The 17,233-nt window shown below is 35.3% G+C and overlaps 1 protein-coding gene across 6 annotated transcripts in view; it reads right to left on the bottom strand.

The window, feature by feature from the left end:
* Positions 1-8,654: 8,654 nt before the first annotated feature.
* AGFG1 (ArfGAP with FG repeats 1) overlaps positions 8,655-17,233 on the bottom strand; it is an 88,812-nt gene continuing 80,233 nt past the window's right edge. For 4 of the 6 annotated variants that reach the window (XM_034955305.3, XM_034955303.3, XM_034955307.3 and 1 more), the window contains 2 exons: positions 16,087-16,178; positions 8,655-15,443 (listed from right to left, as the gene is read on the bottom strand). In XM_034955305.3, the coding sequence (XP_034811196.1) occupies positions 15,384-15,443; positions 16,087-16,178 (152 nt within the window). In that variant the 3' untranslated portion in view covers positions 8,655-15,383. The remainder of the gene's footprint in view (positions 15,444-16,086; positions 16,179-17,233) is intronic. The other 2 variants (XM_034955304.3, XM_034955306.4) reach the window with 1 other exon arrangement.

Here is a 17,233-nt window from a genome sequence, read left to right as displayed (position 1 = left end):
CAGCACTTTGGGAGGTTGAGGTGGGTGAATCACAAGGTGAGGAGTCCGAGACCAGCCTGGCCAACATGGTGAAACCCCCGTGTCTACTAAAAATACAAAAAAAATTAGCCAGGCTTGGTGGCACATGCCCGTAATCCCAGCTAATCGGGAGGCTGAGGCAGGAGAATTGCTTGAACCCGGGAGGCGGAGGTTGCAGTAAGCCGAGATTGGGCCACTACACTCCAGCCTGGGTGACAGAGCGAGACTCTGTCTCCAAAATAAATAAATAAATAAATAAATAAATAAATTCCACAACAGTAAAAGTTGAGGAAAATGAACTTTCATATTCTCTAATGGTGGGAGCATAAACTTGGTAAAATGTCTTTGGAGGGCAATTTGGCATAAGGTAAAAAAATCTTGAAAATATTAATTCTAGTAAGTCTACACCTGAAAACCTTTCACAAAAAGCAACACTATATATATATATATATATATATATATGCACACACACACAAATTTATGTAGAATGGTATTTATTAAAATATCATGTGTACTAGTGCAGACTAGAAATGGTAATGTTTAAATTACTGTATATCCGTTATACTATTCAGGCATTAAAAATCTTGTTTTCCCAATATTTAATGACACAATAGGTGGTTAAAAATGCATATACAACCATACAAACCATTTTACATTTTGGTGCATAAGATGTTCATACATAAACTAACAAAAACTGAAATTATGGACAATTTAAAATTTTTATACTTTCTGCATTTGCCTAATTATCTAAAGCAGAGGTCAGCAAAGTTTTTCTGTAAAGGCATACTTCAGATTTCGTGGGCCATAGGTCTCTATCATAACTACACCTCTTGTTGTAAGGCAAGAGCAACATAGACAATATGTAAAGAAATGAGCGTGACTATGTTCCAATAAAACTTTGTTAGGTGGCTAGCAGGATTTAGCCAGCAGACAGTACACTAGTTTACTGACGTCTGATCCAGCATGAAAGTGTATTAGTTTTACAATAAAACATGTCATTATTCCTTTTAATGATTCTAGAATACGAGGAAAATGGGGAAAAAATGGAACTTATTTTTAATTATCCCTCCATGTGTATATGTGTGTGTGTTTTTTTTTAAGACAGTCTCGCTCTGTCACCAGGCTGGAGTGCAGTGGCGCGATCTCCGCTCACTGCAACCTCCAACTTCCTGGTTCAAGTGATTCTTCTGCCTCAGCCTCCTAGCTGGGATTACAGGCATGCACCACCATGCCCAGCTAATTTTTGTATTTTTAGTAGACGGGGTTTTACCATGTTGGCCAGGATGGTCTCGAACTCCTGACTTCAAGTGATCCTCCCGCCTCGGCCTCCCAAAGTGCTGGGACTACCGGCGTGAGCCACTGCGCTTGGCATGTGTTATTCTTTTAAAATAAGTCATAATCTCCTTTAGGGCAGGCCCTTTATGCTTCTCTTTATCCCTTATATGCTTTATGAGTTGTCTATTCTCAGGAAGTATTTGCTGCCTTTAAAAAACAAATGATTACTTTCTTAATAACCTATGGTGAATCCAGGATCAAACCCTTGTAGCTAAGACACGGCACCATGCATGGGATCTAACACATTTTCTTGAGGATTTTTCTAAAGCTATCAAATGGGCAACTCTTTCTGGCTCTTCCTTATAAAAACTTCCAACTAAATCATCCAGCTCATCCGGTGAATTAGCATTTTAATCCCTGCAGTTCCCTCACACAGACGACTGCATTTCAGATTAGCAACAACAAAGTGCTTCTCCAGGAGAGGCTGTCTGGACAGTGCAAGCATTCTAGAATACTGGCCTTTTTGGTGTCTTGTCTGCCCACAAATAGGCTACTCTTGGCCTATCCCTTCCCCCACCCCGCCCGCCCCCCACTCAGTCTATCTTCCACCCATCCTACTACCCCTCTATCACCACCTCTTCATTATAACAGCTCCCCTGTCCCTTTTAAAATACATATATCCATCTAACTTCCTTCTAGTTGTCCTTTGTCTTTTGTGAATTTTTGAAATTTTGAAGCTGAAATCATCCTATGCTGCAAGAGATCATACCACTGTTGTTTAGCACCCCCACCGTTTTTTTGAAGACAGGGTCTCACTCTGTCACCCAGGCTGGAGTGCAGTGGTGTGATTTCGGCTCACGGCAACCTCAGCCTCCTGGGCTCAAGCGACCCTCCCACCTCAGCCTCCCAAGTAGCTGGGACTACAGTCATGTGCCACCATGCCCAGCCTGTTTAGGCTTTTGATACAAGCTTCATATCCTTGACTTCTAAATTTCCATGAGAAATGTGTATTACCCTATAAACACTGGACTTTCTCTCTAGTATTACTCCTAATAACTTTCCCCAAAAGTTAAAAAATTGTATCAACCTCCAATAGTGATACAAAACTAAACCACAGAAATACTATGAGAACACACAGGTTTCTATTTTCATAACAGTGGTTTAGTAAAGGGTTTCTTAAGCATGATCAAACTTGCAAATTACAGAAAAGATTGCCTTTGGTACCAAATAAATGAAAAAAAAATTATAGAAAAGATGGACAGCTGTGACTTTACACAAATATAAAACTTATGTAAAAATCAAAACAGTAAATTGAAACATGAAAAATACATAACATGGTTTTCCTACAAGAAGGTCTAAAAACAATTTTTAAAACATGAGTATACTAGGGAAGAGTAAATCTCATGAAAAGGTAATTCACAAAGCATGAAAAGATGACCAACTTCACTAGTAATTCAAGAAACATGAAATACTCGTTATCACCTTCGACATATCAAATTGATAATTAAAAATAACCAGTGTTATCAATATTCCAGAGGAATAAACATCCTCAAAAACTTACAAGAACCCAAAGTTGGAAAAACTTTCTGGAGGACTATATGAATTAAAAGAAACATCCACTGTAGGGATTGATTTATGTGGAAACCAGTGTTGGGCAAAGATGCTAAAAGGCGGCTCATGACCAGAAACAACGTCAACAACCTAAGGTTCCATTAGACAAAGGAGGACAAACTATGACCTGCAGGCCTGGTTTTTGCAAGAAAAATTTCACTGGGACAAAGCTGAGCTCACTTTTTTTTTTTGCTTACAGCTGCGGCTGTTCTTGTTCTAAAAAAACAGAGTCCAGTAGTTAGGACAGAGACCATATCACCAGCAAAGTCTAAAAATATATACTAGCTAGCCACTTAAAAGTTTGCAGACCGCTGTACAGGAGACTAGTGAAGAAATTTATGCTCTGACCAGAGACAGTCATATAGTGCAGTTACTACACAGGCTTTTGCACACTATTTAATGACAGAAAAAGGTACTGTTAAACCTTTAAAGCAGATAATAGTTACACAAATTGTACACAATAAAACGATTATATAGAATGTATATACACACACAAATTAGCTAGGGAAAAAATATACACCAAATATTTTGATAGCAGTGATCTCAGGATGATGAGGTCAAGCATATTTTGGTGGCAGAGGGCTCTCTTTAAAAAAAGTTTTGTAAAAAGGCAAAACAGATGTGTAAAGTGAATGCTTTTAAAATTTCAAAGGTAAATAGGGTGTAAGAAAAACAGCTTTAAACAACATTTCTTTAATATCAGGAACCACTGCGGCTCTACAGCCAGTTTCCAACATCCGGGCCATACCTTGGCCAGCAGGGTGCTTAACACATGTATCCTCCTCCTCAATGATGCCACTCCTCTGAGCTACTGCTCAAATGTGCACCAGCACCAAGAGATATTTCGGGTGTCCTCAGGTGCTTTTGTCATCTGCAGAGCTTCCTTCCTCTTCCAGTGACTGACTTCATGGTGATAGCAAAACCTGTGCTCTTCCAATTTTCCTCTTCCACAATATCTTCCAGAGGAAGTCTACTGCCTTTGCATTTATCTTCATTGCACGGCATCGCCTAATGACTTTACCTGTGTGACGCTGATACCAGCATATTTCTCTACTTTTTAAATAAATAAATCACTCTCTGCATGAACTCCTGACTCCTAGCAACACATGTATAAAACTACACACACACCAAAAGGAACTTAATTCAAATGTACTTTCACAGAATTTTTTTCTCAATCTCCTTTTTAAGATTCTCCAGAGTGATTTTAGTATAACAAATTAAAAGCTATATACAAAAATGATTTACCTAACATAGACAGAGCCTAAATCAGTGCCTCTTTTTCTTGAATTTGCATACAAATCACCTAGGGATTTTGTTAAAATGCAGATTCTGATTTATTACCCTGGGATGGGGCCTGAGATTCTGCATGATTAACAAGCTTCGAGGTGACTACATCCAGGCTGTAGGTCCTCAGACCACATTTTTAGTAGTAAATGACTGTAATCATCTTTAATGCCTTAGGTGAAATAATATATGCTATACAGAATTCCAATCTAATACTACTTCACACTAATTTTAAACACAACTATTATTAACTGTTATACCTTGTTCCATGTTCTTCATGCCAGAGAGATCTGGAAAGGAAGTATTTTGCATTAAGTACTTTCACCAACAGTCAGACACACACACACACATACACCCCCACACCCATACCCACACCTACCACCCTTTAATCAAATGCCCTGAAGAGAAAACCTGTCCAATGTATTTTGGACCCCAATACAGCATAATCCCAATATACAGGCCTCTTTTCTTCCTGCTTCCTTTTCTCTTCCCCCCTTAGTCTTCCATCTACTGCTCCTTCATAAATCTGTATTAGGTCGGATTGAGATGTCTTTACTCTCCCACAGCCCCACTTCCCTGCCCTTGGTGTGGACTTACATACACACCATACTCCCTTCTAGAAGACCAGTTCCTTCAAGGCACTGTGGTGGAGTGGTTCTGCACACCTACTCTTGAGCTGGATTCAAAGCTCAGTTCTGCTACTTACTTTACTTGAGCAAGTAAACCATCATTTCTACGCCTGTTTTGTCTGGTAAAATAGAAATCATACCTACATATAAGATTGTGAAAATTATAGGAAATATTATTTTAAAAATCACTTAGCAAAGTGGCACCAAATATAACACCTACTAAATGGAAGCTACTACGACAAGGACATACAGCATTTAGTGTGGTTTCTTTTACATGAGCAGTTCTCAAACATCACTGAAGTCAAAATTGTTCTGCATTTTAAAGTATTTCTTAATAAGAAAAAAAACATTCAATGTCTCTGGCCTGCTAGAATTTGCAAGTTTCTCTAACATTTCCATAGTTTAGAATACTGGAAATCTTATCTGGAAGGCCTGGTAATTCCTCTCTTCTCTCCTTATTTGGGAGACCTACCCAAATACAGTTAGCAACTAAAATAGAAAGGCTGAAACAGTATTGTTCTAAAATCATATTATGACTTATGTATTCTAAATTTATATTCTTTGATAACTTTATAGAAATTTAGTCTGAATCGATACTGATAACCATAAACATTTTAAATGCTTAAAACCCTTCAAGGATTCCAAAGAATTTTACTTAGTTCCTTCTTTAAAACGTTTAAAAACCTTAAAAGTTAATGCAGAAAATAGGGCAATAAATACTTGAATACAGGATGGCTGAGAAACTTGCAGAGCTGGTAGCAACACACACACACACACACACCCTCCCACCCACCCACCCACCCACCCAATACAGATTCAAGCATATCAAATCCCACGCATAACACAAAAATAAAACATCCACATTCAGACACGTCACAGTGAAACTAACACACCAAACAAACAAACAAAAAAAAAAAAAAACAAAAAAATACAACAGCCATTTCTATGTGTTCTAGATATAGGGTAGGGTGAAGAAATAAGCTTTTAAGTCTGCATAACAACCAGTTCAACCAGAGGATCTGAATAAGTTATCCTTCTCTGATTTTTAAAAAATTATGAAACTAGAAGGAAGTTTAGCAGTTATCTAGATTTTTCAATCTCTAGATTACAGATTAAGTTATTCAGCCTAAAAGTTAAATGACATCATTAGCAATACGAAAGTCCCAGTTTGTGCCTCTGAAATCCCAAAACGAGATAAATGAATAAAAACGTAAATTTAGTTGATCCAATTAATGCCTTAAACTTTTAAGACAATTCATAAATGAGAAAATGCAAGTAGAAAATCATGAAAAAAAATCCAACTCACTAGTAATCAAAAAAAAGAAAAAAATGAAGAATCCCCTGAAATCAGCAATCATTAAAAAGAACTGGAGTAAAAATGGCCCACGTGCCTTTTTTGGTATTCCATAAATTAAAACAATCTCTTTAAATAGTAATTAAGTTGAGAGGATGTTAATCCTTATAAGCCAATAGTGTGATTTACAAATATTTAATTCCCAGACATAATCCAAATGAAAAGTTAGAGGTATTCAATTAACATTATGAAAAATGACAAATGACCACAAAATCTACATTGCAGTACAGAAGAGGAGACGTATCAATGTTCTTAAGATGTACACTGTTCACTCGGCAATTCAATTTCTAAGAAAACATGACTCCAAATCATGTGTACAGGTAAAATAAAAATAAAAACACAGGTAAAATTCCTGATGTTGAAAATTGGAAACAATATTAACATTTGTCATAGAGATTAATTATGAGAACTCCATATAATGAAACTTCATTGGAAGAGAATCTGGTTCTGTATTTGACACTGAAAGAAAACCATGATATATTGAGGAAAAGGTTACAAAATAGTAAGCATAATATGATGCCATTCTGTAAGAAGTCTTTATACTTATCCATAAAACACAATCCAGACATACTTATACCTGCACAAGATTACAAACTTTTCTCTATTTTCAAATTCCTTACAATAATTATGTATTTTCACCATCAGAAAAAATAACAAATGTAAATGTATTTTGTTTGGAAGAAAACTCGTATGTAGGAAAAATTCAACATTAATCCATTTATGCTGGAAGTTGCAAATTTTTTTGTGAAAAATTAGACCTTGGCAATGACCTTGAGCAGTAGGATATAAATAATTCCCACAAGCTTAGCATTCCAATAATGGAACACTAGGCATAAATGGGTTAAAAATTAACTGGTTATGATCACAACAAAATATTTCACATTGGCAGGAAGCAAATGTGGACGGAAAAAACTCCAAATTTGGGGTAGGAAGGCTGTGAGTAGTCCTTACAGTTTCCAACAGTGCTTGTGAAACAGGTTTTTTTTTTTTTTTAAATATCCATACTCATTAAAACTGCTAGAATGAGGAGCTTCAAAGCAGGAATACAATATTGACAGGAAGATTAATTTTAAAGTCAGACAGAATTCTACTCCTGCCACTTACTAATTAGCTGTGCAATCCTGGTCAAGCGAACACTTGTGTTTTCTTCTGACAAATACTGCCTTAAAGGGTTTTTGTGTCCATTAAATGGGATCAATTAGATGAGGTAAATGGCACAAGTTGGTGATTTAAAAATTGTCAAAGTTGCTGACACCTGGCAATTTTTATCTACAAAAACGTGTTTTATATGTTCAATCTAACAACTATTATTTTTTAATTATTATTATTTTTTGAGACAGAATCTCACTCTTGTTGCCCAAGTTAGAGTGCAGTGGCGCAATCTCAGCTTACTGCAACCTCCACCTCCCTGGTTCAAGCAATTCTCCTGCCTCAGCCTCCCAAGTAGCTGGGACAACGGGCACCTGCCAACCATGCCTAATTTTTGTATTTTTAATAGAGATAGGGTTTTAACATGTTGGCCAGGCTGGTCTCGAACTCCTGACCTCAGGTGATCCACCTGCCTCGGCCTCCCAAAGTATTGGGGTTACAGGCGTGAGCCATTGAGCCCGGCCTAACAGCTATTATTCTGAAATGTTTAATTCCACTTTCCAAAGCATTACTGTCTAATTTAAACACATATTCCAAATGGTTGTGGGCAATTTTGTCTTGAAAGAGATCTCATTTTAAAGTTGGAAAAGTGGAATTATCTGAATTTCCCAACCCAAAGCCAGTTAATGGCAGAAAAGAACACAGGCAATTTAACTCTGGTACAGTACTTTTCACAGAGCCCCAAATCTTCAGGTCAGCAAAAATCATTAGCATACCATTTGAGAAAAAAATATGAAGAAAAATAATTTGAATAGTTTCTCATTAAAGAGGCTAAAACAAACATTAGTTCTCTCCTTCTTGTCCCCCACCCTCGGGTGGTGGAAATACTCATTGATTCTAAGGAAACAAAATTTTCTTCTGTGTTCTGGTGATGGTTAGTGAAAATAATTTAAACAAGATGTACAGAATAATCAAGATGGACTCATAACAAATAATAGTCACTAACCACTACAGAGAAATAAGATTAGGGATGTGACAAACAGTTCAGCATTTACCTTCTAAACTTCAACAGTAGTAAGGTAGGTAAATTCCCATTACAATGCTTTCTTAAAACCAACTTCCATCAATGTGTACTCGAGAAAAAAAAAATCCATCTTTGAAAAAAAAAACATTGCAAATTAAGTAACAAATAGATCCTGCTTTTTAAAAATGAAGATTTTAATTTAAAAATACAGAAAAAATGGCAAAACTTATTAATTAATGGAAAACAGGTTAAGCTGGAAGTAAATGCATGAGCTGCTTTACAGGAATGCATAATGTGAGTGACGAAAGGAACAAATATTCTTCCAATTTTCCAGATTTGACACTCATTTAAATGAAAGAGGCTATTCCCAAATGGTACACAAATTCAGAAGTCTTTATTTTGAAAAAAATTCTTCCAACAGTATTTCACAATGAACAAGAACCAAATTTATCTATCATACTAAAGTATTTCAGAAATGAATATTGAAAACAGCCTGTAAGTTTTCATCCAATATTTAAAACCACCTCCTGAACTAAAATTGGTCTTCAAAAATCATGGCGTATTAACATTTTCCAAACATGCCCTGCTGACTAGAAGGTCCTGTTATTCTTTCTTTTGAACTTCCCAGTAAGTTTCCTTGTTCCCTATTCCTAGGATTTAAAGTGCAAAGGTACTTTTTATGAGCTATTAGGACAAGTATTCTTCATTGAAAATAAACTTTTGCAGAAAACAAATCCTGTGCTTGACTAACAGCAAAGACATGTTAAGAAATTTCTGAGCTCCAAACCATGAGGAATCAGAATCACAACTTTCAGAGTAATAACTCACATTTTTTCTAAAGCATAGGAAGCTAATTTTGTATAATGAACAAATGTGGTTGTGCCAAAATAGGTTTTGCCACAGGTAATTTCCACTTTCTCTTCTTAAAAATAAGGTATAGTCTAAGCTAATGTAGATAAGGAAAGGCACGATACCAACAAACTGCAAAACAAAGTATAGCCCCAAGCCATGCACTTTTGAGAGTCATGAGTAGGGACAATGAAAAAATTAAGGTGCAAAATAGATGTGAACTTCCACAATCTTTCAATGGACTGTCTTAATAGTTTAATTTAAAAGCACAGGATTTTTCATATATCTTCAGATAGTCAATTAGAGAGTTTTTTTTCTTCTTTAAATGGAAGAATTTCTTAAATGGAAGCACAAGATCATACCTACACAGCTGGTGAGCCTCAAAATAGAATAATGTCTACTTTATTAATAAAGTTTCCAGTCAGGCAGAATCAAGAGTAATCTTCATATATGCATAAGGATATTATCATTATAACAATATTTTTAGTAGAAAAGTCTATAAACAAATGTTCTCCCAAAGGGACATCCATATAATGGAATCCTGGAGACATTAAAATAATGTTAGAGCTGGAAGGTGGCAATATGGAAAGACAACCAAGTTAAACAAGAACCAAGTCACAAAATTGAACATTTAAAATAAGAACAGGAAGAGGCATATAGAGAGAGAGCCATATATAAAATAAATGATAACATTTCTTAAAGACTACACAAGAATACAAGAAATTATATACCTCTGGGGTGTGAGAATAAAGTCACAGAGGGAGACATACTTTTTGACTTTATGCCCTTTGTGTATACTGCATAATTTTTAGAAATCATAAGCATATATTATAACATACAAAAAACCTTTAAAGTCTTTAAAAAACCTGATTGTAACCAAAGCATTCTATGAAACATTGACTATGTAAGATTAGTTTACAATCCCTTGCTGCCTTTAGTTAATGATCATATAGTCAAAATTAGAAGGCTCCTTGGCGTTTGCTTCCTCTGTCTCTCCACTCAAGAATGAGGGAAGATGCTGAGAATTTAGAATTCAAATTTTACTCTCATTGCTTAAATTGTAACTTGGATAACATCTCAAGATTTCAGAGAACCGATTAAAAAATTAATCTATGGGCATTTTAATCACCATCTAAAATATTTTATCTAGGATCACTTATCTTTTTTTATAAAAGCTCAAATCACAACATTCTCTTTTCATCAGTCCCTACAGCCCTGTGTTGGACAAGCACAGATGTCAAAAATACACTTAAATATACGTTGAATTTTTATCCACTAGAATAAAATAAGCAGAATGATATGCATTCTTGGCAATAGTCTTCACTGGAAAATACCACTGTCAGCCCAAACTTACACAACTGACTTCAAAATCAGACTAAGATGTGGCATAAGAAGAGCTATTTCCTACCTTCACTATATATTCAGGATTTGCCAACTCCAAGGCCTTGAAAAACATGTGAATGTTTGAGACTAAGAAAAATTGGGAGTGGTAAGCTAGTGGCCACCTTAAGAGTACATGCCCCATTTCAAAAAGATGGATTCAGAATGCAACGTTTTAAAACACTGTGCTGGTCACACAAAACAGAACTGCAGACAGAATTCAGTGTAAGCCTTGAATGTGCAACCCCTATAAGAGCACAATAATTGGACTTTTTAAAACCAAGGTTCACAATACTTGGGTCTTTGCAGATTAAATACCTCAGTGCCCAGTATATCTCTAAAAATAAACAAGTGTTCAAATGCTTGCTAAATGAATTAACAATATAAAAGCTCTCCAAATACTGGATATAATCATCAAATGACCAATACATTTAATTAATGAGTTGTGGAATTGTATGTCCTTTGCTGTGCTGAAGCTGGTTTGCAAAGGCTTGGGAAAGCCACTGGTTGGCTATCTCTTTCATCAAACTGCATTTAATGACATCAGATTGGCAGGTAAAATCACCATGAAGACAGTATTTATACCATAAATATTAGTAAATGCTACAAAACAGGGCCTTTTTTCTTTCATGAAAGATGGTTGTTAAACATTCAGCAGCACAACACTGGATTACATCGTGGTTATATATTCATCTGTTCACAAACAACCACGTGAAAAGTTTAATGTCACTAAGTTTTAAAACATAAAAAGAAAAACTTAACTGAGGATGAATACAACAGGTTAATTAAATACAAATTTTAATATCACCTTTTAAAAAATAAATTTTAAAAGTGTATAGGCCACAAACTGTATCAATAAAGGTGGAATGCTTTACAAAACAGGAGTCTGTGATACTTCAGATGAGTCTTCAATCTAAAGCACGCTCCACTGGTTACCATATTAATTTACTTCTAAAGTTAAAAAAAAAAAAACAAGAATAAACTGTACTGATTTCATCAAATTATGAAAGGAATTCAACTGATTAAAGTTTTTTTAGATATACAAGACAAGAACATTAACTTGTTCAGAATTTCAAAATATTAAGAAAGAATGCATTCATATATAAATGTGATAGCATTTAATCCAAATCTGTTCCCCAGAGCAAAAAGCTGCCACTAGCTTAACCTCTCTATGCTTTGCTTCTTTCATCCTAAAAGTATAGGTCCACTGCAGGGATTGTAAGAGATGAAATATGAAAATTGTTTTACAAATGACTATCTCATACACAGCCCATAATACCACTGCTATTATTACCTTGAAGTAGTGTTAAAAAGTCTGCAATTTCAGTTCTTCTCACTAGCAAACAAAAAAAACCCAGGGAATAGTTATGTTTGCCCTGCAAGTAAATACTGTTCTAGAAATACACAAATTTAAAGTATAGTGGTTCTCAAAGAGTCTGGAGACCCTTAATGGTCCCTACAACCCTTTCTTTGAAAGGCTGTGAAAAGTCAAACTATTTTCATTGTACTACTGAGATATTATAAAGTTTTCCTTCTCCTGATCTCACAAGTGCACAGTGGAGTTTTCTAGCGTGTGTATGCTGTGTAATTTTTAAGTTGGAATGCAAAAGCAGCATGAAAATCTCACTGCTTTTATTAAGCCAGATTTAAATGCATAAAATGTAAAACAATGTTCCTGTTCTCATTAGTTTTTGTTTTGGAAAAGTTATTTTTATCAAAAATGGTATTTATGTTAGCAAGTTATTAGTTTATTACTGTTATACTTAAATAAACATGTTTTAAAAATATCTCAGTATTAATTTTAATACAATAAATTCTCAGAGATACAAGCTACATCAACAAAGCTGTTGGGGAGTGTTAAGGTTCTGAAACTAAAATGCTCCAGAGATGTTGGTACAGTGGTAAACCAGCAGCCAGGTCACCCTCTCCATGTTGCCAATTGACAGGAACTGTACTAAAGTGGGTGTGTGTGCAGGGGGGCGGGGAATTTCACAGGTAAAGCACTAATGTGCTTTTACAAATTAACAGAAGGACTTATTTTGAGGAAGAAAGTGATTACCAAAACTCTATTTTCACAAAAATAATAAAATATTCTCTATTTCAAAAAATGGGGAAAAAATGTCTTTAAACTATGTCAAAAGTTTGCCATCCTGAAAAAAGATCTTTCCTGAACAGGGATATCTGCAGATACCTGAACAGGAAAAATGATGTGACTAAACCAGTAAGCCAGGAAATTTGAAGGTCTTCAGCCTTGTTACCTTCCAGGATTTTTTCTCCTTTTTAGTACTCAACATAATTTTGATGGTCTATATAAAACTAGAATAAATCTAAATGTGAAAGTCTAACGAAAGCTGATTTTCTTTAATAATAAACAGTGAATATCATGAGAAAAACCACTTTAAAGCTACCTCTCTTCTTTTTTTCATTTTTTAGAGATGGGATCTCACTCTATCCCCAGGCTGGTGTGCAGTGGTGTGATCGTAGCACACTGCAGCCTCCAACTCCTGGGCTCAAGTGATGTTCCCACCTCACCTCCAGGTAGCTAGGACTCACAGGCTCTCACACCACCATACCCAGCTTGGGTCTCTTCTTGAACTAAACATTTTTATTTTATAAGCGCTAATTTAAAGTCAGTAAGAGCCCCCATTTAATTACAAACTTCAATAGTTACCCAGAAAAAGAAATAGTCTTTAAAATTATTTTGATAACAACTGTTTAATTTACTATTCAGATGGAAAGCCTGGTAGGATATTTGGGTAATGGTCTGTAATTAGGTAGCATAACTTTGTACACATGAATCAACTGGGACCCGATACAATCTAAAACAGAAATTCAAATATATTTTCCCTCAATGAAAAGGGCTGAGGAAGTCCTCCAAAATGTGGAGACATTTCAAGTCTACATCAACACACATCTGGACCTGTGCAGCATTCATTTAATTCTAAAAGAAGAGGCATACTGCTCAGAAAAGGGGCAGAGATTTCCCAGTCATCTTGCTTATTAAAACGGTTTAGATAAACCACACTTTTAGCTAGATGTACACTAGACAGCAATGTTTTAACAAGTCTAAAACACTATACAGGTTTTAAAATACTATGATAACAACTCAGTCATCATTGCAAAAAGGCATTCAACATGAATAAAATGTTTGAGGAAACTGATGTTTACCTCTTTTAATACCAAAGCTTTTTAAAAAGTTTTAATCAATTTAAGATAAAACTTTTAAAATATGTACTACATATCTGTGTATGCAATTTCACCTTTACTTAATTACCTAGAGGCATAATAAAGAATGATCATCAGATGATGTAGTATAGTGATGTCCTCTAGGCTGGGTAGCGGTCCTTACACTAATGGCCTTGGACAGTGTATGCTCCTCAGAGTGTTTTTCAGTCTCCTTCCTTTCAAGCCATCCCTTCTAAACAGCTAATATGCTATAGTCTGGACAAGCAAATAATTAAATTTATTAAAATCTCTCATAAAAACAAATGCATAAGCTCTAACACACAGACTTTGTGACTTATATGGGTTGCTCAGAGGCATTTTTAAAAAAAACGATTCCAAGTTTCTGAGTTGTGTTCGGTTTTCACAAGACTGCCAGATTACCTCTAGATGAATGAGGCATTACTGTACATCGATACTTAAACAAGTTCATTTGAATATTAACAAAAAGATATAACTAAACTTATTATCTTTTCCTTTAAAACAAAGTATTCCGTAACTTTAAGGTAACACTGAGTTCCAGTTTCTTTCCCCCAAAAAACAAACATAAACAAATATCCTATAGATAATATCAGTTTGCCCAAAAAAAGAAAGAAAAAAACTGAGGTGCAATAATGTCACAGTTAATGCATGTCTACTTCCAATACATTCAAAGACAATTTTTTTTAAAAAAAATCAATAGTTAAAATAGGCCTTTTGCAGTCTGAGAATTCAAGATACTTAGAAAAATTTGTAAATACACATACATGCAAATTCTTCATATATACAAATTTCACAAAATTAATAAGCTGCAAAGAAATTAGTAGGATTATGGTAAATCTGACAAGCTACATTTAAATGCTTTACCACTGGCATATTCCTGAATGTAGCAGTCATAGTAGTTTTAATAAATTTTCTACATGGCCTTTTTATAAAAAGTCACTAAGAAGTCTTTTAAGAATTCAAGATGTTCTCAATTCACTACTCATATTTAAGGCCACTTTGGTAAAGGCATTGCAGCAAGAACACAAAAACAATAGCATATTTTATAATATTTATTTTTTTTCACCTGCAAACTGTAGCAAAACATGATCAGCTTTATTATGCAGACAGGTATCCCTCTACATTTTAAAAGAATTTAGGCATGTATAAATAGAAGAGCTCTTTAGAAAGGAAAAATTCAAGAATGAATAAAACCTTCCAATTTTGACTCTCTTACTTTCCAGTAGCAATGGTTAAAATGATTTTAGGTCATTCATTCCAAGATATATGACAGCACCTTAAAAGTGGCTGATCTATTTCCCCAGTAACATTTCTCACATAACAATGTGTTAAAGTTACAAATACTGATATGCACAAATAGCTAATTTCTAAGAAAAATATGTACAGTACTGCAGCATAATGAATGTGGTATCTGCAATAACTTAATATTAGCCAATTTTAATATACATGATACCGCTACCCTTTTCTGCCAATTCACAGGTTAGAAGGTGTTACTGGAGCCCTCGGTTTTGCACATATTACCTGGTGTTTAATACACAATGCAGGCTTTTTAAAGACTTCTCTTGTGTTTAAAGCTAAGATCAGTGAAACAAGACAACAGTGCAAGAGGTGGAGAGATGTAATGTGACCACATAAAAGTTCGTTCCAGTAAATTGTCTATATAAGGCTATAAGAAAGGATTGGTTGATGAGCTTCCTGTTGGAAATTGTCCTGTTGGTGCACCAGTCTAAAGGAAAACATAAGACACATAAATAAAGAGACAAAAGTAGTGCATGTACAAAATATAAAAACATTAAACTGAATTTAATTTTTTTAATTAGACTTTTTGGTTAAGAATTTTTTAAAAATTATTGGCAATAATATTTGTTATTGGCAATAAGCTATATCAAACTACTATGTGTCATGAACTGTGCTACGTCTTTCATATCCAGTATTTCAAACAGTTCTTATAATAGATTCTAAGAAGAATCTTAGAATGGTCTTAGAAAAGCACTTGTGATTGTGATTCAAACAAAACTTCTGACTCTTAAGACCTCTCTTTTATGTTCACTAATTCCTAGGGCCTCTCATAAAGTGTTATTTTGACAAGAAAGCAGATGTTTCACATTATAAAATAGCTGATCTACTGTCAATGCTTTGATTTGCAACTAATTTTTTAAAAACTATCAATGCTTTGATTTGCAACTAATTTTTTAAAAGGTCAGAAAAGGATCACACATAATGGCTCTGTGTCAATTTGTACAATCTTATGATGTCACTCATATCAATATAACACCAAATACCATCTAGGAATATTAACATCCTGCTATTCCTAATTTTAAAATAAGATTTAACAACTTATAAGGTATTTAATTTTAAATTTTGCTTACCATAAAAGGATTACTAGATACTCCAGCAGCTGCAACTTGACCAAAAGGGGTTACCACTGGCTTTGTTTGTCCAAATGCTGCAAAACCTGCACCTTGTTAAAACAGAACCACCAATTATAACCTATACCTTCAAGAGACAATCTGATGCTTATAAAGCCTCATAATAACTTTCAGAGACATTCCTACCAGAGCAGCAAAAATAAAATGTTAAAGTTAAGTTGTTAGGCCTCAAGCTCTTTCAGATACCAGAGACAAACTTACTGTAGCATGTCTTAAAATAACTTTTTTTTTTTTTTTTTTGAGACAGGATCTCACTCTATTACCCAGGCCAGAGTCCAGTAGCATGATCATGGCTCACTGCAGCCTCAACCTCCAGGGCTCTGGTGATCCTTCCACCTCAGTTTCCCGAGTAGCTGGAACTACAGGCACACGCCAGCACGCCCAGCTAATTTTTGTATTTTTTGTAGACAGGATTTCACTACATTGCCCAGGCTGGTCTCAATCTCCTGGACTCGAGTGATCCACCTGTCTTGGCCTCCCAAAGGGCTGGGATTATAGGCGTGAGCCATCACACCTGGCCAAGAGAACTTTCATTCAGCTCTTTCATTCTAACTTGTCTCAATAACTAAAATTTATAGAATTTCGTTACTAGACGAGCTTGTGACTATTTGGAACAGGCTGTGCAGACAACACAATGATTTCTATGTAAACATCACAGTATTTTGTAGGAAATATTTTTATTATTTATGGCTCTTCCAGGGTCCATATCTCAGATTTTTTTTTTTTTTTTTTGAGATGGAATTTCGCTCTTGTCACCCAGGCTGGAGTGCAATGGCGATCTCGGCTCACCACAACCTCCGCCTCCCGGGTTCAAGCAATTCTCCTGCCTCGGCCTTCCTGAACAGCTGGATTACAGGCATGTGCCACCACGCCTGGCTAATTTTGTATTTTTAGTAGAGACGGGGTTTCTCTATGTTGGTCAGGCTGGTCCTGAACTCCCGAGCTCAGATGATCCGCCCACTTCGGCCTCCCAAAGTGCTGGGATTACAGGCGTAAGCCACCACGCCCAGCCCATATTTCAGATTTTTAAATAACCACTTACTTAAAAAAAAAAAAAAGAAAAAAGAAAACACATAGTTGTGATTCA

This window comes from Pan paniscus, chromosome 13, assembly GCF_029289425.2.
Source record: "Pan paniscus chromosome 13, NHGRI_mPanPan1-v2.0_pri, whole genome shotgun sequence".
NCBI lineage: Eukaryota > Metazoa > Chordata > Mammalia > Primates > Hominidae > Pan > Pan paniscus.
This window is presented reverse-complemented; position numbering and strand designations above follow the sequence as displayed.